Below are 26,877 nucleotides of genomic sequence, written 5' to 3' on the forward strand. Positions count from 1 at the left end.
AAATGATTATGTCTCCCTCTGTTAAAATCTGTTTGAACCAAAACTGATGAGCCTTAGGTTTTGTGAATGGCACTCTGAAAATATCGGATAACACAGCTCCTGTAGTCAATATCCCTCACTGATGGACACTTTATCTGTATTTCTGGAGTTCATTGCTTTGGCACAAATGAGTGATGGCACTGCACAAGTGAACATAAAAAGAGGGAGGATGGGAAATGAAAGAGGAGGAAAACGGTGTCACAGAGTTTCTCCTTTCACTTGTTCATTGTTATTGAGTCCCGGGGAAGGTTTACTCTTCATGCCCTCAGTACCCCCCCGCGATGTTTCCTGGAAGAAAAGGTGTGGCATCCACGCAGACATGATGATCCGTTTGTACTCCCTGCGAAAGTTCTGGTTCAGCAGACCGTAGATGATGGCATTAAGGCAACTGTTGAAGTAAGCCATGAAGTAGCTGACGACAAAGAGCCACTCTGGGATGCGAGGTGCCACTTCTTCAGGGTTGATAGCAACAGCAAGCCCAATGATGTTGAGTGGCCCCCAACAAATTGCAAACAGCACAAACACCACAAACATGGTGATAAAATTCCTCAGGTCGCTGGGCTTGATGCGAGGACGGACCTCTGACTTCACCTTTCGCCTCACCTGGATGACCAGAATCCAGATACGCAGGTAGCAGAAGGTGACCACAGCAATGGGCACAAAGAAATGGATGACCACCACTGTGATGGTGTAGGACGTGCTGACTGCCTGTGCAAATGTGCATGAGTAGATGCGTGGGTCATACTGCAGTGAGCCGACAAAGAAGTTGGGCACAATGGCTAAAACTGTCAGCAGCCAGATGAGTGCTACCAGCAGCAGTGTGTTACGGTAGCTGTAGAGTTTGTCATAACTGAAGCTGTGGCAGATGTAACAGTAACGGTTGATGGCGATGCCTGTTATGTTGAAGATGGAGCCAATGACGCTCAAGCCCATCAGGAAGCCGCTCACCTGAGACCACCACAGAGAGAGAGGTGACAGCCCAGTGATAGAATGAATGGCACCGCAAATAACAAGTGCATTTGTTTACTATACTAATGAAAAGTTTCTTCCTCCGAGTGGTTTGTAGTCTACCATTTTGGATTTAAATCAAAAGAGTAGTGCTGCTGTAGCTTAACAATGTCTCAGCTACATGACCTTAAGTTTCGCTGTGGCTTCCCAAACACAGCAAGTACATGGAAGTCAACAAGGTTTCTGGACCCTTAAGACAATAAAACAAAAAGATTATGGAGCTATAACACTAGTAACTCTTTTTAAGTTAAATTATATAATATAATTTCTTTATTGGATTTTGACGTGACAGTATGGGCAAGGTTTTAGACCAGGGAACCACAGTTAAGTCACTCATGCAAGGTCCTCTTGCAAAGATGTTAAAAGAGAATTGAAGCCTGACAGAAGTGACCACAGCAAAGTGTAAGGCACACACAGCTGAAACCACTGGAGAAAACTGGAGATGGTCAGATGAAGGGAATAGTGGAGAGCAGTTCTTGTGTTGAATGACAAGTATCGTGGAGGCCATGTGACTCATGTCCTACATGTTTTGACAGCACCTGGAAGTTGGGTAATTTCTTCCTAGATCCTAATTTCTTTCTAATGTTGGCAGCCTATCTCCATAATATTGACATTTCCATATTTTGTTACTAAACTGCTATTATTTCTGTGTATTGTTTACATGACATCTATCTCACCATCCTGGAAGATGAACCCCCTAAATGCACATATTCAGCCCTTTATTTTACTACTGCAGTCCTTATCTCATCTGGTGGACATTGTAAAGCACTTTGAGGATAACACTCATTTATGACCTGACTTGAGCTGAACTGCAGATAATGTTTTTTAGAAAAAAACATTTAAAATCACATCAGCATAATGATGGCCAGTCATGGCTCACCTTGCACTGGGTCTCACCCAATGACCAGCCATCGTGGAAAATGGCATACAATACCAGAGGGTAGGGGTAAAATGCAACCACCAAGTCAGCAAAGGCCAGGCTCACCACGAAGACATTTCCTGTAAAGGACAGATGGAGAACAAACAGACATGTGAGGCTGTGATTCAGACTGTAAGAACCCTGAGTGTAGCAGCAGCAAGGCAATACATAGGTACACCTCGCCGATGGCGGACTTCTTTAACAGTGTCAACAATTTAATCCCAATAACAGAGGCAGCTGTAAGAGTCAAACTGTTGTAGTTTCTATTTCCAAAATGAAACTACATCATGGCGGAACAGAGAAAACAGAAGAAAACTCTTGGTTGCAAAGTGAAAAAACAAGCTGTATTGGTCATTCTACCTGTGGGCAGGCTTGCTCTTGATTGGTTATTTACACTGTCAATTACAACCACAACCCTGTTTCCAAGAAAGCTGTGACCCTGTGTAAAATGTAAATACAAACAGAATGTGATGATTTTTAAATCATATCAATCCATACTTTATTGAAAATACAATAAAGACAACATATCAACTGTTGAAACCAAGACATTTTTATTGTTTTATGAAAAATATATGCTAATTTTTTATTTCATTGCAAAAGAGTTGAGACCAGGTCATGTTTCCCACTGTGTTGCATTGCTCCTTAATTGTTGGGAAACTAAGGAGAACAGACCTTGACCCTAACCCTAACCCAGATTAGTGTTACCAAGGTACTTGAGACTAACCCTAAAATTCTCAATGTCACGAAGGTGGCTCTCTTTTAAACTGGGTAGATCATCTAATGTCATCCACTGTAGTCCACTGTGGTTCACTGTGGTCCACTGTGGTCCACTGTCATCTACTGTCGTCCACTGTCGTCCAATGTCATCCACTGTAGTCCATTGTCATCTACTGTCGTCCACTGTAGTCCACTGTTGTCCACTCTTGTCTACTGTTGTCTACTGTCATGCACTGTAGTCAACTGTAGTCCATTGTCATCCACTGTAGTCTACTGTAATCCACTGTAGTTCACTGTCATCCACTGTTGTCTACTGTAGGTCACTATTGTCCACTGTTGTTTACTGTTGTTCACTGTTGTCTACTGTTGTCAACTGTCAACCACTTTAGTCCACCGTCCACTGTTGTCCGCTGTAGTCCACTGTTGTCCACTGTCGTCCACTGTTGTCCACTGTCTTCCATTGTCGTCCTACTGTAGTTCACTGTTGTCCACTGTTGTCTACTGTATTCTACTGTTGTTTACTGCAATAACCATGCATTAATATCTAAACTTTGCAGAGATGCAGAATACAGCCGGGACACGCTGTTAACTAGCCAACACATTCACAGCTAGCAGATTTACCAGCAACAACTGAAGGAGGAGCAGAGGAGGATGAGAGTGTGTGGTCCAAAAGACAGAAGGAGAAGAGATTTGCAGGTCATCTGAGGAACATCTCTCAGACAAACACATCCAGAGGCAAAAGTAAACATTATCTAATGTGCAGGAGAGATTGAATGGTGTCTCCATCTTGTTTCAGTGCTACAGTGACCTGAAGAAAACAGATCTGAGCACAGCAGACTCTCAAAAGCTGCACGAGTAGCAGCTGTATCAATTATAGATGCTCGCCTACAGCCTCTCAGGTATTAATAGAAAGATACTCTGTCAATTCTTTCTGATGCTTAATATAGACCGTTGTGTCTGTCAGTGAGGGCAAAGGGAAGGAGAGCTCTGCTGCTGCTCAGGCCTCACTGAGGCCTTTACATATGTCCAGAGATGTCAGGGAGGCCAAACACGTTATCCACGTTTGTGTTGTTCATCTCTCTGGGGTTTTCTGGGATGTCTTATTATTTTCATTCATAATAATATCAACTCATACAGCATGTGTTCTGTTTTCATATATATTTTTACTCGTGGAGATGCAGAACAGACGACATATTCTGTTATTATCAATGTTGTTAGTGGAATAGTGATTAATGAAGATTCTCAAATGTGTTGTCGGCATGGTCACAGCAGGGAGAGAGAGAACCAGAGGTGAATACAGTGAGCTGATGAGACGTAGACTTTTAAAATAAAACAGGACTCTGGACTGAATGTAACGAACAGAAGGTTCAAACCACAACAAAAGTAACTTCCAAACCACAGCAGGACACAAACTGAAGTGCAGAACAGAAACCTGATCAAATTATACCAGATCATGACGAAAAATGGTTTGATCAAAAATAAGACCAACAGAAAAGAGCTGAGAAAAATAGCAAATGAAAAACACCATCAACCAAACAACAGCAATATGCACAAAGTACAAATGTATTTTAAAATCAGCTCTGGAATATGAAGCTTCAACACAAAAACCCATAAACACAGCCTGTCTGAAATGGTGATCTCTGGAGAGAACGAATTGAAAATCAACTTAAAGACAATCCAATGAATCTAATTGAGATTAGTGTTTTAAAAAAGATTCCAAACATTAGAAGAAACTATCAAAAACCAAAAGGCTCAGATTAGAGAAACTGCCTTTACAAATCATGCTGTGGTCTGTTAATAACAGAATACTTTGACAAACCCTTTAACTTGAATAAACATGTTATTTGCGTCTTCCCAAAGCACCAAACCACTGATCATGTTTAGACCCTTTGCACTTCACTTAACAAACACCAAACAAAAAAGGATCAGATATTTGCTTGTTTTATTGATTTCAAGAAAACTTTGGACTCTATTGGCTTGAAGCCTCCGTGGTGAAGTCCTCCAGACCCTGAGCTGAGCCAGGAAAGGTCCCCTGTTGGGCCTTAGACTAACTCTCATGCACTGACCCATCTCACACGAAAGCACTGAGCACCAATCAGAGTGAACCAAACTATAACGCAATGTAAAGAAACCTGGTTTTGGAGAGATTAAACTAAAAGCCAAAGTAGGTTGAACGTTAAATGTTCCAACAAAGAGGAATACATTCTTCTGTCAGACTGTTCTCAGTGTTAAACAGGTGAAGTTGAGACATTCATGAATGTTCTCCTACAAAGAAAACATCCAGTCAAATAAGGAACATTTTGTTTGACAAATTCCACTCTAGAAATCTGAGACTTCAAAGAGCTTCATGACCTCTAAACATTAAAAACAGTCCTCAGAGAAGGAGGCAGATCCTGCTGCTCTATACAACGGTGAATCAAAAAGAGCTGCTTCTGTTGTGCTGCTGGAGAAGCATGTTGCCAGCTAGTGTCTCCTGAGCTGACACCCTTTCATCTGTCCTGGACATTGAAGCTCCGCCCCTCTTGAAACCTGAATGTCACTCAGACATCGCCCGGATCATCGCTTCATCGCCGTAGACTTTCTCATGCATTTAAGGGTCTCTGTTGATTATTTCCAGAGTTGAACACAACGTTTGAAGTCTGTTGAGGCATTGCTGACGCACCCCAACCAGTGGACAGAAACAGGGTAAGTTCAGGAGCTGATGTTGATTGAGCAACAAAACTTGAAGCACACACTCACGGAGGTTACAGATTCCCGTTGCTCCCCGCATGTCGCTGTGCACTCACTTCACGTGCAGCGGGAACAATCCCAGAACTTTTGGATCCGCCCTCGTATGAATCAACATGCCACAACGTGAGAGGAGGCAATAAACTCCACAGCACAGGGAACGCTGTTTGAGCAGGTCAGAGCAATATCAGCAAGACCTTCAGCACAAAATCCAGGTCATTAAGAAAGGAGTCATAAATACAGAGAATGACCGCCAGAAATTACAAATAACAGAAGTCATAAATCCAAATGCATTGTGGGACTTACAAAAGACATTTAATAACAATGAAAAATAAAGACGAATTGTCCAAAGGATTTCTGTTGAATAGGATGAAATGGAAGCTGAGATGAAACCTGCAGGCTGGTCAGACCAGAAGCTGAGAAAAATTCAATTCAATTCAATTTTATTTATATAGCGCAAAATCACCACATAGGTTATTTCATGGCACATCAAAGTCGTTTCAGCAGAACTTTACAATATTATACAGAGAAACCCAACAATTCTACAATTCAACAATTCAACAATTCTACAATTCAACAATTCTACAATTCAACAATTCAACAATTCCCACATAAGCTAGAAGGGAAAAAAAACTCCTCTTTAAGGGACAAAAACATCCAACAGAGGGAAGACAAACTCCCTTTAACAGGAAGAAACCTCTGACAGAACCAGGCTCAGAGATGGGCGGAGCATCTGTTAACAGAACCGGGCTCAGAGGTGGGTGGAGCATCTGTTAACAGAACCAGGATCAGAGGTGGGAGGAGCATCTGTTAACAGAACCAGGCTCAGAGGTGGCCGGAACATCTGCCTAACAATGGAAGTTGATGCAGTGCTTCCTGATGACATCTCCTAATGGAAGCATGTACAAAGTAAAAAGTATTGGGCCAAACACTGAGCCTTGTGGAACTCCATAACTAACTCTTGTTTGTCTGGAAGACTCATTGTTGACATGGACAAACTGGAATCTATCTGATAAGTAGGATTTGAACCAGTCTAATGCAGTTAATTTAATCCTCGTAACGTCTTCTAATCTCTGTAATTGTTATGTGGTGAGGGGATCAACGAACCCAAATGCAGACACACGGCAAAATCTCTTAGGAAGCAGGTCTTTTATTCCCCGGGCAGTGAGGCAAACAGGAAATGCACGCCAAGAGTCTGTGTCAATTTGCGCTTCGCCACACGAGGGAATCCCCGGGGTTCCCCTTGACACGTGGCCGGGTGACGTGGCCGAACGGCGATGCTCCGCTGGGGGAATCCCCAGATCTCTCCTCAGCGAGCTGATTGGCTGGATCGACTGTGTGACGTCCGCGACTCGACACAGGATCGCCCCAAACCTCGACCGCGGATCTCCGAGGAACGCACTGGAGGGTCTCTTCGTGCAGGTGATGCCCGTGGCTCGACACTGGACGGAACCGGCAGGGTCGACTGTGTGACACTCGTAGCTCGACACAGGATTGCCAAGATTGCAGCAGATGATCTCCGAGGAACGATCTGGAATCTTCTTCGTTCAGGTGGATGCCCGTGGCCCGACACTGAACGGCAGGAAACAGGAAACAGGTCAGAATCGTAATCTCAACAACGGGAGACGGAACGGACTTACTGGACGGGTTGACGGGTAGGCAACGGACGAACTGACACCGGATGGGCAGGAGACTAGGGTATAAGTAGCGGCCGGCGTAATCAATTGGAATGCCGCTCAGCTGTGCTGCCGGAGAGGTGCGGTAGTGGGCGGTGCTTGGAGGAGGGTACTGCTGAGGGAGAAAAACAGACAGGGAAATGACAGGACACAGGAGGAAAGGTATTCGGGGGTTAAACAGGGGAAAACACACTAGGAACAGACAGGAATCCTAACAGTACCCCCCTCTCAACGGGAGCCTCCTGGCGAACCGCCAGGCTTGTCAGGGTTCTGTCGATGGTAGGTGTGAACCATCTCAGGATCCAAGATCCGGGAGCGTGGTACCCAGCACCGCTCCTCAGGCCCATAACCCTCCCAATCTACCAGATACTGGAACCCCCTACCTCTGCGGCGGACATCGAGGAGGCGATTGACCGTATAGACGGGCCCTCCATCGATAATTCGGGGTGGTGGAGGGGGTGTGGCCGGAGGATTCAATGGGCTGGTGACCACGGGTTTCAGGAGAGAGACATGGAAGACAGGGTGAATTCTCATGGAGGCAGGTAACTGTAGTTTGACTGTGACGGGGTTGATTATAGCGGTGATCGGGAAGGGCCCAATGAATCTCGGGGACAGCTTTCTTGACTCGGTACGAAGGGGAATATCCTTCGTTGAGAGCCAAACCTGCTGTCCGAGCTGGTACACGGGAGCGGGAACTCGGCGACGATCTGCCACCCTCTTGTTCTGTTCTGCAGTGCGGAGTAGGGCGGCCCGAGTCTCCCTCCACACCCGCCTACAGCGACGGGCATGGACCTGGACCGATGGGACTGCTACCTCGACCTCTTGGCTAGGGAACAGGGGAGGTTGATAGCCCAGGGAGGCCTCGAAGGGGGACAGTCCAGTGGCAGCGGAGGTGTGCGAGTTGTGAGCGTATTCTACCCACGGAAGGTGACGGCTCCAGGATGCGGGATTGGCGGTGGTCACACACCGAAGAACGGCCTCCAACTCCTGATTCAGCCTCTCAGTCTGTCCATTTGTCTGGGAGTGGAACCCTGAGGAGAGGCTGGGCGTGGCCCCGATGGTCTGGCAAAATGCCTTCCAGACCTGAGAGGCGAACTGCGGACCCCGATCAGACACAATGTCCACAGGGATGCCATGGAGTCGGACGACATGCAGGGTCAGCAGGTCGGCGGTCTCCTGGGCAGACAGAAGCTTGAGGAGTGGAATGAAATGGGCCGCCTTCGAGAACCGATCCACTATGGTGAGGATGACCGTATTCCGGTCAGATGGAGTGAAACCCGTGACAAAGTCCATGGCAATATGAGACCATGGGCGCTGGGGGGTGGGGAGTGGTTGTAGTAGTCCCACAGGGGGTCGGTGCGAAGCCTTATTGCGGGCACATGTAGTGCAGGCCAAGACGTAGGCTCGCGAGTCCTCCTCGAGGGATGGCCACCAGAAGGTGCGGCGAAGCCAGTGTATGGTTCGGCGGATACCTGGGTGGCCGGAGAGCCGGGAGTCATGAGCCCACCGCAGGACCTGAGAACGGACGGACGGAGGAACGAACAGCCGGTCAGGGGGACCTCCTCCAGGGTCAGGCTGGGTCCGCTGAGCCTCACGCACCGCCATCTCGACCTCCCAAGTCAGTGCTCCTAGCACGCAGGAGGGAGGCACAATGGTATCCGGGGTTGGCTCCTCTTCATCCGGGGAAAACTGACGGGACAGGGCGTTGGGCTTAGTGTTCTTGTGCCCTGGACGAAAAGTGATGGTGAAATTGAAGCGGGAGAAAAATAATGCCCAGCGGGCCTGACGGGGGTTTAGTCTTCTGGCTGTGTGTATATATTCTAGGTTCTTATGATCGGTGAGGACGACAAAAGGCTGCGCTGATCCCTCCAGCCAGTGCCTCCACTCCTCCAGAGCTAATTTCACAGCCAGCAGCTCTCGGTTACCCACGTCGTAATTCCGCTGGGCTGGGGAGAGTCTTCGGGAGAAGAACGCACAGGGTCGGAGTCTGGAATCAGCAACTGAACGTTGGGACAATACTGCCTCGACCCCGGTATCAGAGGCGTCCACCTCGACTACGAACTGCAGAGGGCTCTTACGACCCAGGGGATTCTCGTCGGGCAGCACCATCAGCTGATCCAGGGACTGACTGACGCTCAGCAGGCTCTCGGCTCCCAGGTGGCTGAGCTCGGGGCTATGATGCGGGATCTCACTCTCGCTCTCCAGGCCGTCGCTGGTCCGCCCGTCGCTGGTCCGCCCGTCGCTGGACTACCCGTCGCTGGACCGCCCGTCGCGGCTTCACCTCCTCCCCGTGAGTCATTTGTTCCGCCCCCGGAGCCCTTTCACGGGGCTACACGGGGCTGCCGAGGATTCTTATTACAAGTGATGTTAGTGTTCCGACAGCAGCCTATCTCCTATGCCTCGGACAGTTCGAAGACCTCCTATATTATAGGGTTGCTGCGAGGACGGGTCTTGATCTGGGCTGAGGCATGGCAGACTCGGAACCCAGTAGACTCTACCTCGTTCGCACGGCTGAGGGAGGAGTTTGAAAAGGTGTTTGATCACCCGGAGTACTCCAGTAATGCGGTACAGCGGCTGCTTCACCTACGCCAGGGCTCTACTAGCGCCGCTGAGTTTTCAGTGGAGTTCCGGATCCTAGCCGCCGAGTCCGGCTGGGACGAGAGGGCCCTGCGAGGTGTGTACCAGAACAGTTTATCTGAGGAGCTTAAGGATGAGCTCGCCGTTCGGGAGGAGGCTGACTCTTTAGATGAACTCATCTCTCTCTCCATTCGGCTGGATAACCGGATGCGGGAGAGAAGGCGCGAGAGGACCCGCCGGACCGCCCGGCCGGGCCGTCAGTCTAACTCCTATTCCTGTTTCCCGCTCCAGGCACCCACACGTTGACCCACTCCCGATCAGTCGGACCACACCGCTACGACGCTGCCAGCAGACGAGGAGCCCATGCAGCTGGGGAGGTCGCATCTCACTCTGCAGCAGAGGGAGCAGCGCTTCAGGTCGGGAGTTTGCCTCTACTGCGGGGAGCCAGGGCATCGCATCGCCTCCTGTCCAGTTCGCCCAAAAGAGGGGGCTCGCCAGTAGTGGTTGGGATACTGGCGAGCGAATCCACGCGTTTCCCCCATCCCAAGTCCCGCCTGACGTTGCCAGCGAGCCTGGTTTTGCCATCAGGTCCTCTTCACATCTCGGCCATTATTGACTCTGGAGCCGAACAGAACTTTTTAGACTCCACGTTCGTCTCCAGGCACGGGATTCCGGTGGAGGCTCTGGAGCGGCCGCTGTCGGTGCGTGCCCTGGATGGCAGTCCGCTGGCGACTATTACACACCGAACTCTGCCCATTCCTCTGCTCGTGTCAGGCAATCATCACCACAAGATTCGCTTGTACGTGTTCCCGTCTCCTCTGACGCCCCTGGTCCTGGGTCATCCTTGGCTCCGGGACCACAACCCCCGGATCGACTGGGTAGGAGAGAGAGTCTTGGGTTGGAGCCCGGCCTGTCACTCACGCTGCCTCTTGTCCGCCGTTCCCCAGCCTGAGAACATCCCCTGCAGTTCTACGGCCGGACCCGATCTATCCTCCGTTCCCCGGGAGTATGCAGACCTGGGGGAGGTTTTTAGTAAGGAACAAGCCCTCTCCCTACCACCTCATCGACCGTACGACTGCGCCATCGAGTTGCTCTCTGGCGCATCGTTTCCCTCCAGCCGCCTCTACAATCTGTCCCGACCCGAGCGAGAGGCGATGGAGCAATACATCACAGACTCTCTAGCCGCAGGAATTATCCGTCCCTCATCCTCCCCTCTGGGAACGGGTTTTTTTTTTGTAACCAAGAAAGACAAGACCCTGCGTCCCCGCATTGACTATCGTGGCCTCAACCAGATTACCACCAAAAATAAATACCCTTTACCACTGCTAGACTCCGTTTTCAAGTCTCTCGCTGGGGCCACCGTGTTCTCTAAATTGGACCTCCGTAACGCCTACCACCTGGTCCGAATCCGAGAGGGAGATGAGTGGAAGACGGCGTTTAACACCCCCCTTGGCCATTTTGAATATTTGGTCATGCCTTTCGGTCCCCTGCTGTTTTCCAGGCCCTGGTGAACGACGTTCTTCGGGACTTCCTGAACCGGTTCGTGTTCGTCTACTTGGACGACATATTGATTTACTCAGCTACCCCCAAGGAACACCACCATCATGTCCGTCAGATCCTTCAAAGACTCCTGGAGAATCGGCTCTTCATTAAGGCAGAGAAGTGCGAGTTCCACGTCCCTTCAGTCCAGTTTTTGGGCTTTATCATAGAGGAGGGGCAGGTCCGTAAGGACCCGGAGAAGGTTAGAGCTGTGACGGAATGGCCTGTGCCCTCCTCCCGAAAGAGACTTCAGCAGTTCCTAGGGTTTGCCAATTTTTACCGGCGATTCATCCGGGGTTACAGCCAGACCGCTCTTCCCCTTACTCGACTCACATCCACCAAGGTGGATTTCAGCTGGACGCCCGAGGCCAACAAGACTTTTTTGGCCCTCAAAGAACTGTTCGTCTCGGCTCCTATCCTCGCACATCCGGACGAGAAACGTCAGTTCGTTCTGTTATGTGGTGAGGGGATCAACGAACCCAAATGCAGACACACGGCAAAATCTCTTAGGAAGCAGGTCTTTTATTCCCCGGGCAGTGAGGCAAACAGGAAATGCACGCCAAGAGTCTGTGTCAATTTGCGCTTCGCCACACGAGGGAATCCCCGGGGTTCCCCTTGACACGTGGCCGGGTGACGTGGCCGAACGGCGATGCTCCGCTGGGGGAATCCCCAGATCTCTCCTCAGCGAGCTGATTGGCTGGATCGACTGTGTGACGTCCGCGACTCGACACAGGATCGCCCCAAACCTCGACAGCGGATCTCCGAGGAACGCACTGGAGGGTCTCTTCGTGCAGGTGATGCCCGTGGCTCGACACTGGACGGAACCGGCAGGGTCGACTGTGTGACACTCGTAGCTCGACACAGGATTGCCAAGATTGCAGCAGATGATCTCCGAGGAACGATCTGGAATCTTCTTCGTTCAGGTGGATGCCCGTGGCCCGACACTGAACGGCAGGAAACAGGAAACAGGTCAGAATCGTAATCTCAACAACGGGAGACGAAACGGACTTACTGGACGGGTTGACGGGTAGGCAACGGACGAACTGACACCGGATGGGCAGGAGACTAGGGTATAAGTAGCGGCCGGCGTAATCAATTGGAATGCCGCTCAGCTGTGCTGCCGGAGAGGTGCGGTAGTGGGCGGTGCTTGGAGGAGGGTACTGCTGAGGGAGAAAAACAGACAGGGAAATGACAGGACACAGGAGGAAAGGTATTCGGGGGTTAAACAGGGGAAAACACACTAGGAACAGACAGGAATCCTAACAGTAATAAGATCGTATGATCAATCGTATCAAAAGCAGCACTGAGGTCCAGAAGAACAAGTACAGAGACGAGTCCATTATCTGAGGCTAATAAAAGGTCGTTAGTAACTTTCACCAGAGCTGTTTCTGTGCTATGATGAACTCTAAAGCCTGACTGAAAATCTTCAAACAGATCATTCCTTTGTAAATGATCAAAAAGTTGATTTGCAACAACTTTTTCAAGGATTTTAGAAATAAACGTCAGGTTGGAAATTGGTCTGTAGTTTCCTAAAACAGCTGATCAAGAGTCAGCTTTTTAAGTAAAGATTTAATTACAGCCACTTTAAAAGCCTGCGGTACATAGCCGGTTACAATAGATAGGTTGATCTGATCTAATATGGAAGTATTAATTAAAGGGAAGACTTCCTTAAAAAGTTTAGTTGGGATGAGATCTAACAGACAGCTAGAGGATCCAGATGAAGAAATAATTCTAGTTAACTCAGAGAGCTCAACAGGAGAGAAATGTTCCAAGTTTACATCTGGTCCTACAGTTGCTTTCAGGGCTGCTGTGGTTAACATCACATCAGTGATGGTGGCAGGAAGGGTCTGCCTGATTCTCTCCCTGATAGTAAGAATTTTATTAGTAAAGATGTTAATGTTAATGTTAACAGAACCAGGCTCAGAGGTGGGCAGAGCATCTGTTAGCAGAACCAGGGTCAGAGGTGGGCGGAGCATCTGTTAACAGAACCAATCTCAGAGGTGGGCGGCCATCTGCCTCGACCGGTTGAGGTGAGAGGAGAGCAGAGAGAAAAGGACAGCATAGAGATACAAGACATGAACAATCACAGAGACATGCAGCTCCATGACGGGACATCTGCAGAAGAAAGAACAGAAACTACGCAAGCAAAGGAACTGAATGAAGAACACTCGGGTCAGAGAAGAACAAATTTGATATTTACAAATCAGAGGTCGTCTTCACAAAGATTCTTAGACTCCTTAGAGAGTTTCTAACTGAGCCTAAAACCTTTTATCATGGAGTGTCATCTGGGGAGAGATTTATGAAACTTCTCAGAGACTCTTATCCAGGAAAGGAAGAAACCTTGATCTCAGTGAGGAGGTGTGGTCCACCCGTTGCTAGGCGACGCATCCTTTTATGTGATTGGTTTATGGTCACAGAATGAATAGTGACCTCCCGTGGAGATAAAATGAAGTGCGAGTTTGTGTGTGTGTGATGAGTGCTGATGAAGGTTGAACAGACTCCAGTTATTTCTACACTCAAATATCTTCATCACTTTCATGTGTTCTTGTAAGAAGAGACGTCTTTGATCCTCCACAAACATCCTGCAGACAATCTGGAGACTTTCATCAAGATCTGAATGAATGAACTATTGGTAAAAATTAATTTACCAAAATCATTATCCTCCTGCAAGTAAAAGTTGAAGTAAAAATGAAATCCAAGTATCTTCTGTATCATAAAGGTGCTAGTAGGCTAAAATATAATTTGACTCATTCTTATAAAAGCAAGCAGCTCCATAGCCATTTTTTTTTTCATGGGGCCTTCCACTTAACATGAAGAGAATCACCTTCACACATTTCAAAATACACTATTTATGTCATTGAAAAGTAAAAGTACAGAGTTGAAGCATATCTATGTCAGTTTAAGACTTCATAAGTTAAGGCAATAATTCAATTTGATTTTATTCTTGCCTGATAGAGGATTTCAGCTGCTCAACAGTTCAGGGTCTCCTTTGTTGTATTGTTACATGTCCTGATGCTCCAGATGTTTTCAATGATTGACAGGTCTGGACTGCAGGAGGCTAGTTTATCAGCGGACTCTTCTACTAGAAAACCATGCTGTTGGAATACGTGCAGAATGTGGTTGGACGTTGTTCTGCTGAAATAAACAAGACCTTCCCTGAAAGAGACGTTGTCTGGATGGCAGCATATGTTGCTCCAAAACCTGAATATATCATTCAGCATTAATGCTTCCTTCCAGATGTTCAAGCTACCCATGCCATGTGCACTAATGCATCCCTGTACTATCACAGATGCTGGCTTTAGAACTGAGCTGATAACAACTCACCCGACATAATAAGGAGAATGCTACATGCTTATTTAAGGAAACGGGTGGACCTGATTGGCCGTATGGTTCCAGCCTGCTGAGCCCCTAATTAACGAAAAAAAACTCAAGACCTAAACATAACATCCCTACCTTTACCTGCTTATGATGTAAAACAAAAATATACATTAACGAAAGGGACACAGGTTGGTTGAGAGGTGCAATATATTAAAGAAAAAAATACAAATTAGGACGCGTCCCACCTGGACGGCAATTATCAAACAAAGAGGGGTGCTGTAACAAACAAAGCCCCCCACCCCTCCGACACACAAACAATACCCGCTGAATATCCCCAACAACCCAGATACCCCCTGATCCCAAGTGCACAAACATAAATAGTCGTCATTGACTTTAAAAATAGTCTACAAACCAAAAAAGGTGCGATACCCAGTGAAATGTGGTGAGTCGCCGGCTGAATGCCTCCAAACAAAGCTGGCACAGATCTCCCCACCACTTGGTAAATAGTAGGTTATAATAAGGCCCATGGATCAGATACTACTAATATATCTATTGGATCTACAGATATGTAAACAGTGGAGGAGGTATTCATAGTGAAGCTGCACATTGTGGGGATTCATCAAGCAAGCAGCACTGTTATACATGGTGTATACTAGTATCAGAGGGAGGGAGGGACAGAGGGGCAGACAGAAGGACAGATTGACAGAGAGGGGGACAGAAGGAGGGACAGAGGGGGAGACAAAGGGAGGGAGGGACAGAGGGCGTCCTGTCTCTTTCTCTGTCTCTCAGTAGATGAATTGTCTCATTGTGCCAAAGGAGTGTCTCTAATTAGCTCATTTTCATGAGCTGTGGAATTTCTGAGACTCTTTAGAACTGTACCAGAATATCAATGGGCAATCCTCTCTGCTGATTGGCTGCCAAACCACAGAGGGCCTCTGATTGGTCATCGCGTGGTTACTGTATAACCTTTATAATTGCCTGTCCGGATGTAGAACTTGAGATCAGCTATAGAGGGTTTAATAAATATGTGGACATAAAGTCCCTCTAATGTGAGGAAGAGTCTGTCAGTGTCACCTGGAGACTTTCAGCTCTCTGGTATAGATCTGGAAAGCAGCAGAGTCATTGGCTGGTCAACATCAGCACTATTACAGGAGTCTAGGGGCGGAGCCTGCAGCAGGCAGGGGAGGAACGCTGTTGATGGTCAGATGGAAAAGGTGGAGCAGGGGGAGCAGGGGGAGCACTGATGATGGTGTGGCTTTAATCAAAGATGACGTCACCACAGTATGTAGATACGAGTCACAGTAGTTCAGATGTAAAACAGGTGGAGCAGAAGGGAGGAGAAGGGAGGTGTCAGGTGGTGGAGGGAGGAGAATGATGTGGAGGGAGGAGAAAAGAGGTGGAGGGAGGAGAAGTAGGTAGAGGGAGGAGAAAGGAGGTGGAGGGAGGTAAAGGAAGGAGAAAGTAGGTGGAGGGAGGAGAAGGAGGTAGAGGGAGTAGAAAGGAGGTGGAGTGAGGAGAAAGGAGGTGGAGGGAGTAGAATGAGGTGGAGGGAGGGGAAGGGGGTGGAGGGAGGTGAAGGGAGGAGAAAAGAGGTGCAAGGAGGAGAAGGGAGTAAAAGGAGGTGGAGGGAGATGAAGGGAGGAGAAAGGAGGGGGAGAAGGGAGGAGAAAGGAGGTGGAGTGAGGTGAAGGGAGGAGAAAGGAAATGGAGTGGAGGGAGACTTCTGAGGCTCCTTTGAGGACCAGGCTGGTTTCTTTTTAAGCTTCTTCTGGCTCAGCTGAGAGAAACGGACAGGAGGTGGCAGGAGGCTCGAAACTGGAAGGAGAACAGAGTTGTTCAGCAGCAGGAGGTTCAGCAGCAGGAGGCTCAGCAGCAGGAGGTTCAGAAGCAGGAAGCTCAGCAGCAGGAGGGTCAACAGCAGGAGGGTCAACAGCAGGAGGTTCAGCAGCAGGAGGCTCAGCAGCAGGAGGTTCAGCAGCAGGAGGCTCAGCAGCAGGAGGTTCAGCAGCAGGAAGTTCAGCATCAGGAGGCTCAGCAGCAGGAGGTTCAGCAGCAGGAGGCGAGGACGCTGGGTTAGGACACACAGGATGCCGGAACAGAAGAGGACACTGGAGTTGCCAGGGAAACACGGGACGATTTGGGCCATAAAGTTGAGGGCTGAAGCCGACCTTCAGAAACTGAAGTAGAGAAACGGGTTGAAGAGAACAAACTTCAGACCTGCAGGATCTTCCAGAAAGCCTCCAGGAACTTCCTCAGTCAGGTCATGGAACTGAAACAGACGGTCGAGCAGCCGACCTGGATGTCGCTGTAGCCTAACCCTAGTCTGGAAGCTACGAACTGATGGTCAATGTCAGGTTCCAGAACATCAGTACATAAATATTCCTGGAAAAACCTCACCCTCAAGAGGTCTTCTGAGGGGGGACAGAGAGGCGGAGCTTGTTGGTTGGACAGAGAGGAGGTGCTTGTTAGTTAGACAGAGAGGTGGAGCTTGTTGGTTGGACAGAGAGGCGGAGCTTGTTGTTAGACAGAGGCAGAGCTTGTTGGTTGGACAGAGAGAGACGGAGCTTGTTGGTTGGACAGAGAGGCAGAGCCTGTTGATTGGACAGAGAGGCGGTGCTTGTGTTAGACAGAGAGGCAGTGCTTGTTGGTTAGACAGAGAGGCGGAGCGTGTTGATTGGACAGAAAGGCGATGCTTGTTGGTTAGGCAGAGAGGTGGTGCTTGTTGTTAGACAGAGAGGCAGAGCTTGTTGTTAGACAGAGAGGCGGAGCTTGTTGGTTGGACAGAGAGGCGGAGCTTGTTGTTAGACAGAGAGGCAGAGCTTGTTGTTAGACAGAGGCAGAGCTTGTTGGTTGGACAGAGAGGCAGTGCTTGTTGTTAGACAGAGAGGCGGAGCTTGTTGGTTGGACAGAGAGGCGTAGCTTGTTGGTTGGACAGAGAGGCGTAGCTTGTTGATTGGACAGAAAGGCGATGCTTGTTGGTTAGTCAGAGAGGCGGTGCTTGTGTCAGACAGAGAGGCGGTGCCTGTTGTTTAAACAGAGAGGCGGTGCTTGTTGGTTAGACAGAGAGGCGGAGCTTGTTGGTTTGGACAGAGGCGGTCGCAGGGGATGATTTACCATTTAGGGTTTTCTGACCCGAGTCTGTGGCCGCTGGGTCCATATGGGTCAGTACGTTCTGGTATGTGATGGAACCAAAAGCAGAAAGGAGGTGAAGGTGGAGAGAATAAACTGGAATGTTTTATTTTAAAAAGGTGTGTTATGTGGTGGGTGTTTTACCAGGACCCAAATGCAGGCTCACAGACTCGGGTATCGGTTCCAAAATACAGTCTTTATTTCCATAAATAAAAACAAACAAACGAACAAACAAACCAAAAGGTGGCACCTGCAGTGTCCACTTGCTTTCAAGTCGGGAGGGCAACTCAATGACTGATCCAGGGAGACACGGCTGGCCGGCAGACCAGCGGACAGGACCGCTGGAAAAAACAGAGTCTATAATCCTCCGAGTCGGGAGGGCAACTCCACCGACTGGTGACTCCGACAGGTAGCTCTGCAGGTGGAACAGGAGCCGGGGTAACGGGAACAGGACGGACGGAGAACGGACGGAGAATGGACGGAGGATGGACGGGTGACTAACTAATGAATTGACAACCAGAGGGGTGCAGGGGCAGGGTACATATAGTATAGTCCGGGGAGGTGGCACAGTGGTTAGCATTGTCGCCTCACAGCAAAAAGGTCCCGGGTTCAAATCCGGTCCTGGGCATTTCTGTGCGGAGTTTGCATGTTCTCCCTGTGCTTGCATGGGTTCTCTCCGGGTTCTCCGGTTTCCACCCAAAAAACATGCACCTCAGGTTAGATGGCGCCGCGCTAGTGGCAGCCTGTTGCAGCAGCTCCCCCCCGAGATGCTGCTGTAGCGAAAAAATTTCCCCTCTGGGATTAATAAAGTAAAAATAAGTTAATATTCCTAATTTAGCAGTTACTACTTCTGCCCCTGCATGCTAACGTCTGAACCTTTTTAACAACACCAGCCCTGCAGTTCTTGCCATGGTTGCCCCCATGACGTCATACCGCCCTAAATTGAAACCCTAACAATAGTTAAATGAGACCACACAGGCATTCTGGAAGAAATGCTGGAGAAAATGGATAAAAAAGCTTCATGGGTTCCTTGAAATTTTAAGAAACTGTCTGACTAAATATTAGGATGCAGTAAAGGCTGCCAGGAAAAACTACTACTCAGACTCTATTTCAAATCGGCCATCCTCTTCAACACCATTACTCCTATCATTGATCTTCTAGTATGTGCACATCTTTCTGGAATACCTCGAGAATTAAATCACTAAACTCAGCATGTCATGTGTTATAACTGGAATCCATGATCCATTTCACCTGTTGGTCCATTCTGCTGGATCAGTTGCAGGATGTCTCCCGCTCAGTCATAACTAAAATTGTTGATTAACTGAAAACTAGTAATAGTGACAGTGATGGACTTCACCACTCAAATACACAGCTCAGTTCAAAGATGTTTATTGATGCAATCAGGTAAAGTCAGAGACAGAGAATCAGTCCAATAATCTAAACCAGCGGTCAGTCAAACCAGACAGAGGTGGAGAAGCACGACGGCAGATCCAGAAATATAGAAAAGTCATGTCATACACAAGAAAACTCACCGACAAGAAATGCTGGAATGAAGAGCTACGACGAACTTGCACAAAAGGTGAGGAAGACACAGACTCAATAGACAGGAAGACGGAGAGACAGCTGGACGCAGGTGGAAACAATCAGACAATCACAGAGGACAGGAAGTGAAGTAACCTAAAACAAGACAAGAGGTGAGTTTTAAAATAAAACAGGAAATGGAAGATAGAATACTGAAAAATAAGTGAAAGGATCTTAACAGACAAAAAGTGATGCAAAACTGTGAAGTGATTCCATCTGGTCTCTTTAAAGAGGATTTTGGTGTAATTAGGCCGCGTATACAACAAAAGTTGTCAGGCTACTGGTTCAGTTGTATTATTTTAAACATGCAACATCCTCTCAAAAAAAGACTAAACCTACAATCCAGCTAATTTTACACCAATCTCTCCTTTTTTATCTAAATTTATGGAGGAAGTTGAAACTTGCATTTGGTGCATTGATCTAAACTGCTAACATCTCTGACAACAACATGCTGTTCATTTGATTGACAGAAAAAGTCTCCAGAACTACGAGTGTGACTTTAGATTTCACTTTCTGGTCTATTTAAGCTGATATTGTCAAGGTATGTGGTGTGAGTAGACCCAAATGTAGCATGGACAACAACTGGATTACAGACAAGAAGATTTAATTCCCTACAACAGGTTATCCGACAGGATGATTGTATGGTTCCCTTGGAACAATACAGCATGTCAGGGAAGGTCGACTGTGTGGTGACTGTGGCCCGACAAAAGATCAACAGATCACAGGATCACCGACAGGCATGCTGGTAGAAACTGCAGCAGGTGGAAGACAGACAGGAGGGTCAGAACCAGAATTGCAAATAATTGCAAAGTGACTTACGGAACCTCAGCGTAGAACCAGGTGAGGTTAGTGGACGGACTGACGCAGGTGGAGTGAAGGACCGAGGTTCATATACTGCCAGGTGGTGATTACTGGAACCAGAGACAGCTGTAGCAACCTGATCAGGTGATAGTGGGAGGTGTCTGGAGGCGGGCAGGAGATGAGGCCACACCCTCTGGACACAGACCAACACAAGAACACATGACAGACCATAACTAACAGGGGAGAGAGACAGGAACATGAGGGAGAGGTGATAGGGGAGAACAAAGGGACAGACAAGGATCCTGACATTATCCCCCCTTCAATGGGAGCCTCCTGGCGAACCACCAGGCTTTTCAGAGTGCAAGCAGTGGAATTCATAGACCATGGACAGGTCCATAATCCTAGAGCGGGGGACCCAACATTGTTCTTCCGGACCGTAGCCCTCCCAGTCCACCAGGTATTGAAATCCACGACCACGGCGGCGGACATCCATAAGGCGACAGATGGCGTATACCGGACCGCCGGCAAGTTTCCTTAACTCAATGTGGAGGGGAATGTCCCATGCGGAGATCCATACCATCTACCCAGGCCGATAAGCCGGAGCAGGAACCCACCGACGATCCGCCAAGCTTTTGTTTTGGTCCAAGGTTTGGAGAAGTGCATCCCGAGTGTTCCTCCACATCCTCCTACAGTGCTTTAGATTGTGCTGCACTGAGGGCACAGCAACCTCAGTGTCCTGACTGGGAAACAATGGTGGGTGGTAACCAAGGGAGACTTCAAACAGTGACAGTCCAGTGGAAGAGAATCTGTGGCAATTGTGAGCATATTCACCCCACGGCAGGAGCGAGTTCCAGGATGACGGGTGAGAGGCAGTGATACAGCGTAGGGTGGTTTCCAATTCCTGGTTCAGCCACTCACTTTGTCCATCGAAACCCGATGTGAGACTGACTGTGGCCCCTAAGGTGAGGCAGAAAGTCTTCCACAATTGTGAAGTGAACTGGGGACCCCAGTCGGAAATGATGTCCACCGGAATGCCGTGCAGGTGGAAAACATGGAGCACCAGGAGCTCGGCAGTCTCATGGGCTGAGGGTAGTTTCGGCAGGGGAACAAAGTGGGTGGCCTTAGAAAATCGGTCAACTATGGTTAGGATGACTGAGTTGTTATTAGAGGAGGGTAATCCGGTGATAAAATCCAGCGCAATGTGGGACCATGGACGATGAGGTACAGGCAGGGGTTGCAACAGTCCAGCAGGGGGCCTATGAGAAGCCTGTCATCGAGCACAGATCGAACAGGCAAGAACATAGGTGCGAACTTCAGCCTCCAGTGAGGGCCACCAAAAGGCCCGGTGAAGCATGTTGATGGTGCGGTGGATTCCTGTGTGACAGGAGATGCCAGACTCATGAGCCCACTGGAGCACTCGGGAGCGGGCAGTAGGAGGCACCGACAGCTGGTTTGGAGGTCCACCTCCAGGATCCGGTTGAGTGCGTTGGGCCTCACTTGAGTGGAAGGTGGAGGGTGGAAGGTGGAGGGTGGGGGATGGAGGGTGGAGGGTGGGGGATGGAGGGTGGAGAGTGGAAGGTGGAGGGTGGGGGGTGGAGGGTGGAGGGCGGGGGTGGAAGGTGGAGGGTGGAGCAGGAGATGGACAGGTGGATTGGTGCGGCTGCAGCAGTACAACAGGTGCTGCCCCGTGTTGGTGAAGAGGAGCTGAGCCGGAAGGCGGAGCTTCCAGTTTACCGATGGATCTACGTTCTGTCTCTCACCGATGGTCAGCAGCTCTCTGGGTCGTCACCGGAAGAACGAGGTCGCGGCTACAGGCGGCCGAAATGAGTTTCCTCCGTAGAAGGCCGGGCTAAGCATTAGAGATCGGGGAAGGAGCTCAGACATCAGAAAATGTCTGTGAATACCAATCAGGATATGCTAAACGATTTAAGTTAAAAGTTGAATCTATGAAAAGTGTAGGCTACATGAGCGTCCAGAAATTCCAGGACATGAGGCACTGCTTAGTCTTCTTTGCTTTGCAGAGCTTTGAGGTGTGTTTGGGTTCATCATCCTGCTGGAGTATCAAATCTTCTCCACAAAGATCAAACCAGAGGGTACAGCTACTATCACCACTGTAGACTGTTTACGAACATCACTGTAGAGTGTTTGCAAATAATGGTGTAATCTGTTTACAAATACCAGTGTAGCCTGTTTGACAAATATCACTGTACAGTATTAACAAACATATCGGTAAACTGTTTACAAACACTACTGTAGCGTGTTTAAAACACACAGCTGTAAATTGTTTACAAACACCACCATAAGCCGTTTACAAACACCACCATAAACTGTTTACAAACACCACTGCAAAGTATTAATAAACATCACGGTAAACTGTTTGCAAACACTACTGTACATTGTTTGCAAATGTCACTGTAAACCGATTACAAATGTCACTGTAAACCGATTACAAATGGCACCGCAGAGTGTTTACAGTCACCACCATCAACTTCTCACTACAAACACTCACCATAAAGTCCATCTTGTAGCTGCTCTTTGGAGTTTGATGAGTTTGGTCATCAGAGTGTTTCTGGTCAACAATGAACTTTGAACCTCACATTTTGAAAAATGTACCTGCAGCATTACTTCTTATTTTTTTATGGCATATCGGGCATTTACTTGTGTTGTTTTGTGCAGCTGCTTGAACTGTTTAACACACTGACCTGCATAAATAAATAAATAAATATATATATATATATAAAGAAAGAGAGAGAGAGAAATATATATACAGTGAACCCTCGCTATAACGCGGTTCACCTTTCACGGTCTCGCTGCTTCACGGATTTGCATCTTGCATTGAAATCACATTACGACTATATGTAACGTAGATATATTTAATGTCCAGTTCTATCTATTTCAATTGTAAAATAAAGGTTACTACTTCACGGATTTCGCCTATCACGGTTTCTATTTGGAACGTAACCCCCGCGAAAAACGAGGGTTCACTGTATATATCTGAACTACAGGTTTTACAGGAGCATATGTTGCCAATGTTTGAATTTACCTTAAGATTCATGTCATATTAAGGTGGTAAACTGTGTGAAGTCACTTCTCTGCTATGTTCCTGTGTTCATTAACAGCCAACTACATCTATCGATGTGCAGCCTGGCTACAGTAAAAGGATAGAGATCAGTGTCTGGCCTTTTAATTCTAATCATGTATATAACAAAACATAAAGATTACACCAATGTCATGATAATCACAGAATGGTTCATACTGCTCATGTACAGGAGGCAGACTGTCAGCCAGCAGATGGGACAGATATTTTAACTTGTGTGAAACTAAACAGAAATATGCAGCATGTTATTCTTGTTCAGTCCGGCCTGCTGCATCAGTGTGGTGGATGCTGCCTCACAGGGAGTGTCAGTGCAGGTGATGCAGCAGATAAATCAGACAGTTTAACTGCTGCTGTCAGATGTGGAGAGAGAGGCAGCTGCAGAGACTCTGCTGCTGCTGTCAATCTGCCACAAAGCTCTCATAAGTACATGATTCAGACACAACAGAGGCGCTCGACACCACAGTGACTCTTCATGCAGCAGACTCTGTCTAGTCTCTCACTCTCCTCACCACATTTACATTCAAGGTCATCAACATATTAATCCCGATTATCTCAGTGATCCTCTGACCTTCACTTTGGTGTCAGTTCAGGAAAATAGTTCCTATTGTACAAAGGAGATATCAAAATGTAACAGGGCAGACTCTACAGTTCTTATGCCTCATATGACTTTTCTCCACCAACCTCAGAGTAATCTTTAGATTTCATTCAAGCTGCAGAATACATCAGTATTATGGACATAACCAGGTGTAATGAATCTAAATACCAACAGAGCCAGACATTTTTTTAACTGGTATTATTACTATTATTAATTATATATTATATTTACTGTAAATGTTCTGTCAAGTCCTCAAAGCATTTTCACACACCTGATACAAACAAAAACAACAGATTCATTATTTTACTTCGGTTCATATTTGTTGTTTGTAAAATTGACCAGAATCATCCATCTCAACCCTCCATACATAAACTGGACAGGAGACTGAAGACAGGAGCATCATGGGAGTTTTGACCTGTTGTGACTGCCAGCAGGACTTTAACCCTTTCACACATTAATTATGAATATTACTGTTTTTGTGTTTTCATTTTATAAATGTTTAAAAACTCTAAAAATGATATTTGAGATATTTCCCTTTCTGTAGATAAACTGTGAAGATGGTATTCAGCTCTGTTTCGCTGTCTGCTGCATCACTTGGTCACTCAGCACTGTCTCAGTTTACTGTGGTATATCCTGATGCTGTTAGTCATCATTAAATGTGTCATGTCATCTGTTTGTTTCAGTGAGTTGGGGCCACTGGCTTGTGGGTCAAACTTGACTTCAAAATACAATTTACAAATCAAATAGAATTAAATAACTATGTTAATAAAAAAACAAAATATTTCGACATCATCACGTTTTTATTTAGCTTGTTGCTAAAGTTTAACTGATGCAGGACGTCCACTTTACTAAACAGGTGATTCATTGCAATTTTCTTTCTGAATAAAGTCAACATTTTCAAAATAAAATCAAAATGTGTACTTTAGAAATGTCTATTTTTGTTCTGTAGAAGTTCTGTGCAGATGTCCCTGGGGTTTGGTGCTATATCGGATCAGAGGAAGGATTGGATGTTAGGTGATAGGAGAGTTCAGGTTCAAGTCAGGATTACAGCAGCTTCCCTCTCGCTGATCCAATCTAGCCCCAACTATTCCTCAGGTCATGGACTAAAGCTGACTGAAGGTCCGGTTTGGACTTCGTCCACCATCTTGGATGTTGGCATTTCTACCTGCGCTGACACTTGCTTGTCACCAGGTGACTTCTGGTGTTTACTGTCCACTGCAGTGATCACTGTTCATGGAGGGACTGGGTGGTCCCATGACCACTGAAAAAACTCCATTGTTTGAGGAGGAACACGAGATGAAGGCTCCAGAAAAAAGTGATGAGGAGCTATCGTGTTCGGTTCCAGAAATCTTTGCTGAAGGACTTTTAACAAGAGAAAGACATCAAATGAAGTGCAGTCACGTCTGTTTACAGTTAAATAAACATATCAGAGACAATTTAAATAAAGTGTCTGGAAACTATAAATCACCCAGATCCTAACAAAGGCTGATCTTCTAACATATCTTCCTGCTCAGTGTAATGTAACAGCCAGTCAGAGAAAAGTATTAAACATCCTGAAGGAATAAATCAGTGTTCACACACACGGCTTCACAATACTTCGCCTGTTCAGAGATTTGAACTTAAAAGTCATCTTTGGTTTCCAGTTGATTCTTTGACGTGAAATATTTCAGCAGCAGACAGTTCAATCAAAGACTGAAGCCCAGTTCGCTCAATAAGCTGAACCTGACTTTCATCTTTCATCTTTACTTGTTGAAATGATAAACGTCATAAAACTCCAACTTTCTGGAGGCTGAGAATGAAATCCATCCTAGATGATATCAGTGAGGCAGTCTGCTGAAAACAAGTCATTCAGAGACTCCAAACTCATTAATGTCTGCTGGATCCATTCAAGTGTCATTCATTCTCTCTGATTCACTCATAGCTGCTTCAATCAGACACAATCAGCCTCGTTCTTCCTGCTGAAGGCAGCATGCAGCACACACCTTCACGGTGACCCTCCTGCTTCATGTCTGACAGCCTGAGCTCCGCTGCATGCCCCTCTCCCCCCTTCCCTCTCCGCTCTGTCTGCAGGAGCTTGTATAACAATAGATTTCATCTTCTTACCCGCATTTCGTAGTTTACGGTTTCTGAGCACGGACACGATGACCAGCAGGTTTCCCAGCACATCCACCACAGTGGTGAAGATCAGCACGCTGGCCAGCGCTGTGACTGCCCATGCAGGACGCGCTGCCCCCCAGCTTGGCTCCTGCCCCGGATCTGTCCGGTTCTTCAACAAAGACTCATCCTCCGGCATGTCCATACCCTCTCTGTCCCCTCTTCACACCCCGCAGTCGGTGTGACGGATCGCTGGCATGCTGCTTCACCGTGGCAGCCAAAGATGTCAGCAGTGTCCTTCAGTGGCGGGTTTCCTCTGCGCGGTCACTGCGTCCGTAACCTGCACCAGAGTCCGGAGCCGCTCCACTGCCCCGCGGCCAGTCCATCCGGAGCGGACCGCAGCCCTCCGAGACCGGCACACAGCTGAGGGACCCTGGATGCTGAAAGCAGAGACGCGCTGCCTAAATCCAAACACCTCCTATTGTTCCTCCTTCTCCCCCTGCTCTGTCTCCCCAGACCTCATGCTTCTCTCCTCTGCTTCTCAGACACATCTCCTCCTCTCCTTCCTGCTCCTCCTCCTCCTCTGTCCTCTGGCAGCAGGCTGCTCTGATTCTCCTCTGGCTCTCTGCTGCTGCTGAGCTCAGGAATACATGAGATTATTTTAGTTCACTGAGGTGATGAACACTCTCAGCATTCATCCACAGAAATACTGATCCATGTTTTAATGAACATAATCACCAGTTTCTTAGTCACAGTTTATTTTTAATGAAGGATACAAATGTAGTTATTACTGGAGCAGAGAGTTATTACTGGAGCAGAGTTATTACTGGAGCAGAGAGTTATTACTGGAGCAGAGAGTTATTACTGGAGCAGAGGGTTATTACTGGATCTGAGAGTTATTACTGGAGCAGAGGGTTATTACTGGAGCAGAGAGTTATTACTGGAGCAGAGAGTTATTACTGGAGCAGAGTTATTACTGTAGCAGAGAGTTATTACTCTAGCAGAGGGTTATTACTGGATCTGAGAGTTATTACTCTAGCAGAGAGTTATTACTGGAGCA

General features: G+C 47.5%; 1 protein-coding gene across 1 annotated transcript; it reads right to left on the bottom strand.

The window, feature by feature from the left end:
- On the bottom strand, window positions 1–26,338 carry LOC138637269 (melatonin receptor type 1B-B-like). The gene is made up of 3 exons (XM_069725809.1): window positions 25,827–26,338; window positions 1,928–2,046; window positions 1–987 (listed from the first exon to the last, which is right to left on the bottom strand). The coding sequence occupies exons 1-3, from the start codon at window positions 26,020–26,022 to the stop codon at window positions 238–240; spliced, it is 1,065 nt and encodes a 354-aa protein (XP_069581910.1). The 5' UTR covers window positions 26,023–26,338; the 3' UTR covers window positions 1–237.
- Between the last annotated feature and the right edge of the window lie 539 nt (window positions 26,339–26,877).

Source organism: Brachyistius frenatus, unplaced genomic scaffold (assembly GCF_029030835.1).
Source record: "Brachyistius frenatus isolate BFR_SWC_R1_liver_20210118 unplaced genomic scaffold, ASM2903083v1 Contig_450, whole genome shotgun sequence".
Taxonomy (NCBI): Eukaryota; Metazoa; Chordata; class Actinopteri; family Embiotocidae; genus Brachyistius; species Brachyistius frenatus.

Excerpts from the sequence above, each read along its gene's own strand:
- LOC138637269 (XM_069725809.1), bottom strand. The coding sequence starts at position 26,022 with ATGGACATGCCGGAGGATGAGTCTTTGTTGAAGAACCGGACAGATCCG. Across the intron at positions 2,047-25,826 it reads CCGTAAACTACGAAATGCGG|GAAATGTCTTCGTGGTGAGC; the intron begins GTAAGAAGATGA and ends TGTCCTTTACAG. Across the intron at positions 988-1,927 it reads TGGGTGAGACCCAGTGCAAG|GTGAGCGGCTTCCTGATGGG; the intron begins GTGAGCCATGAC and ends TGGTGGTCTCAG.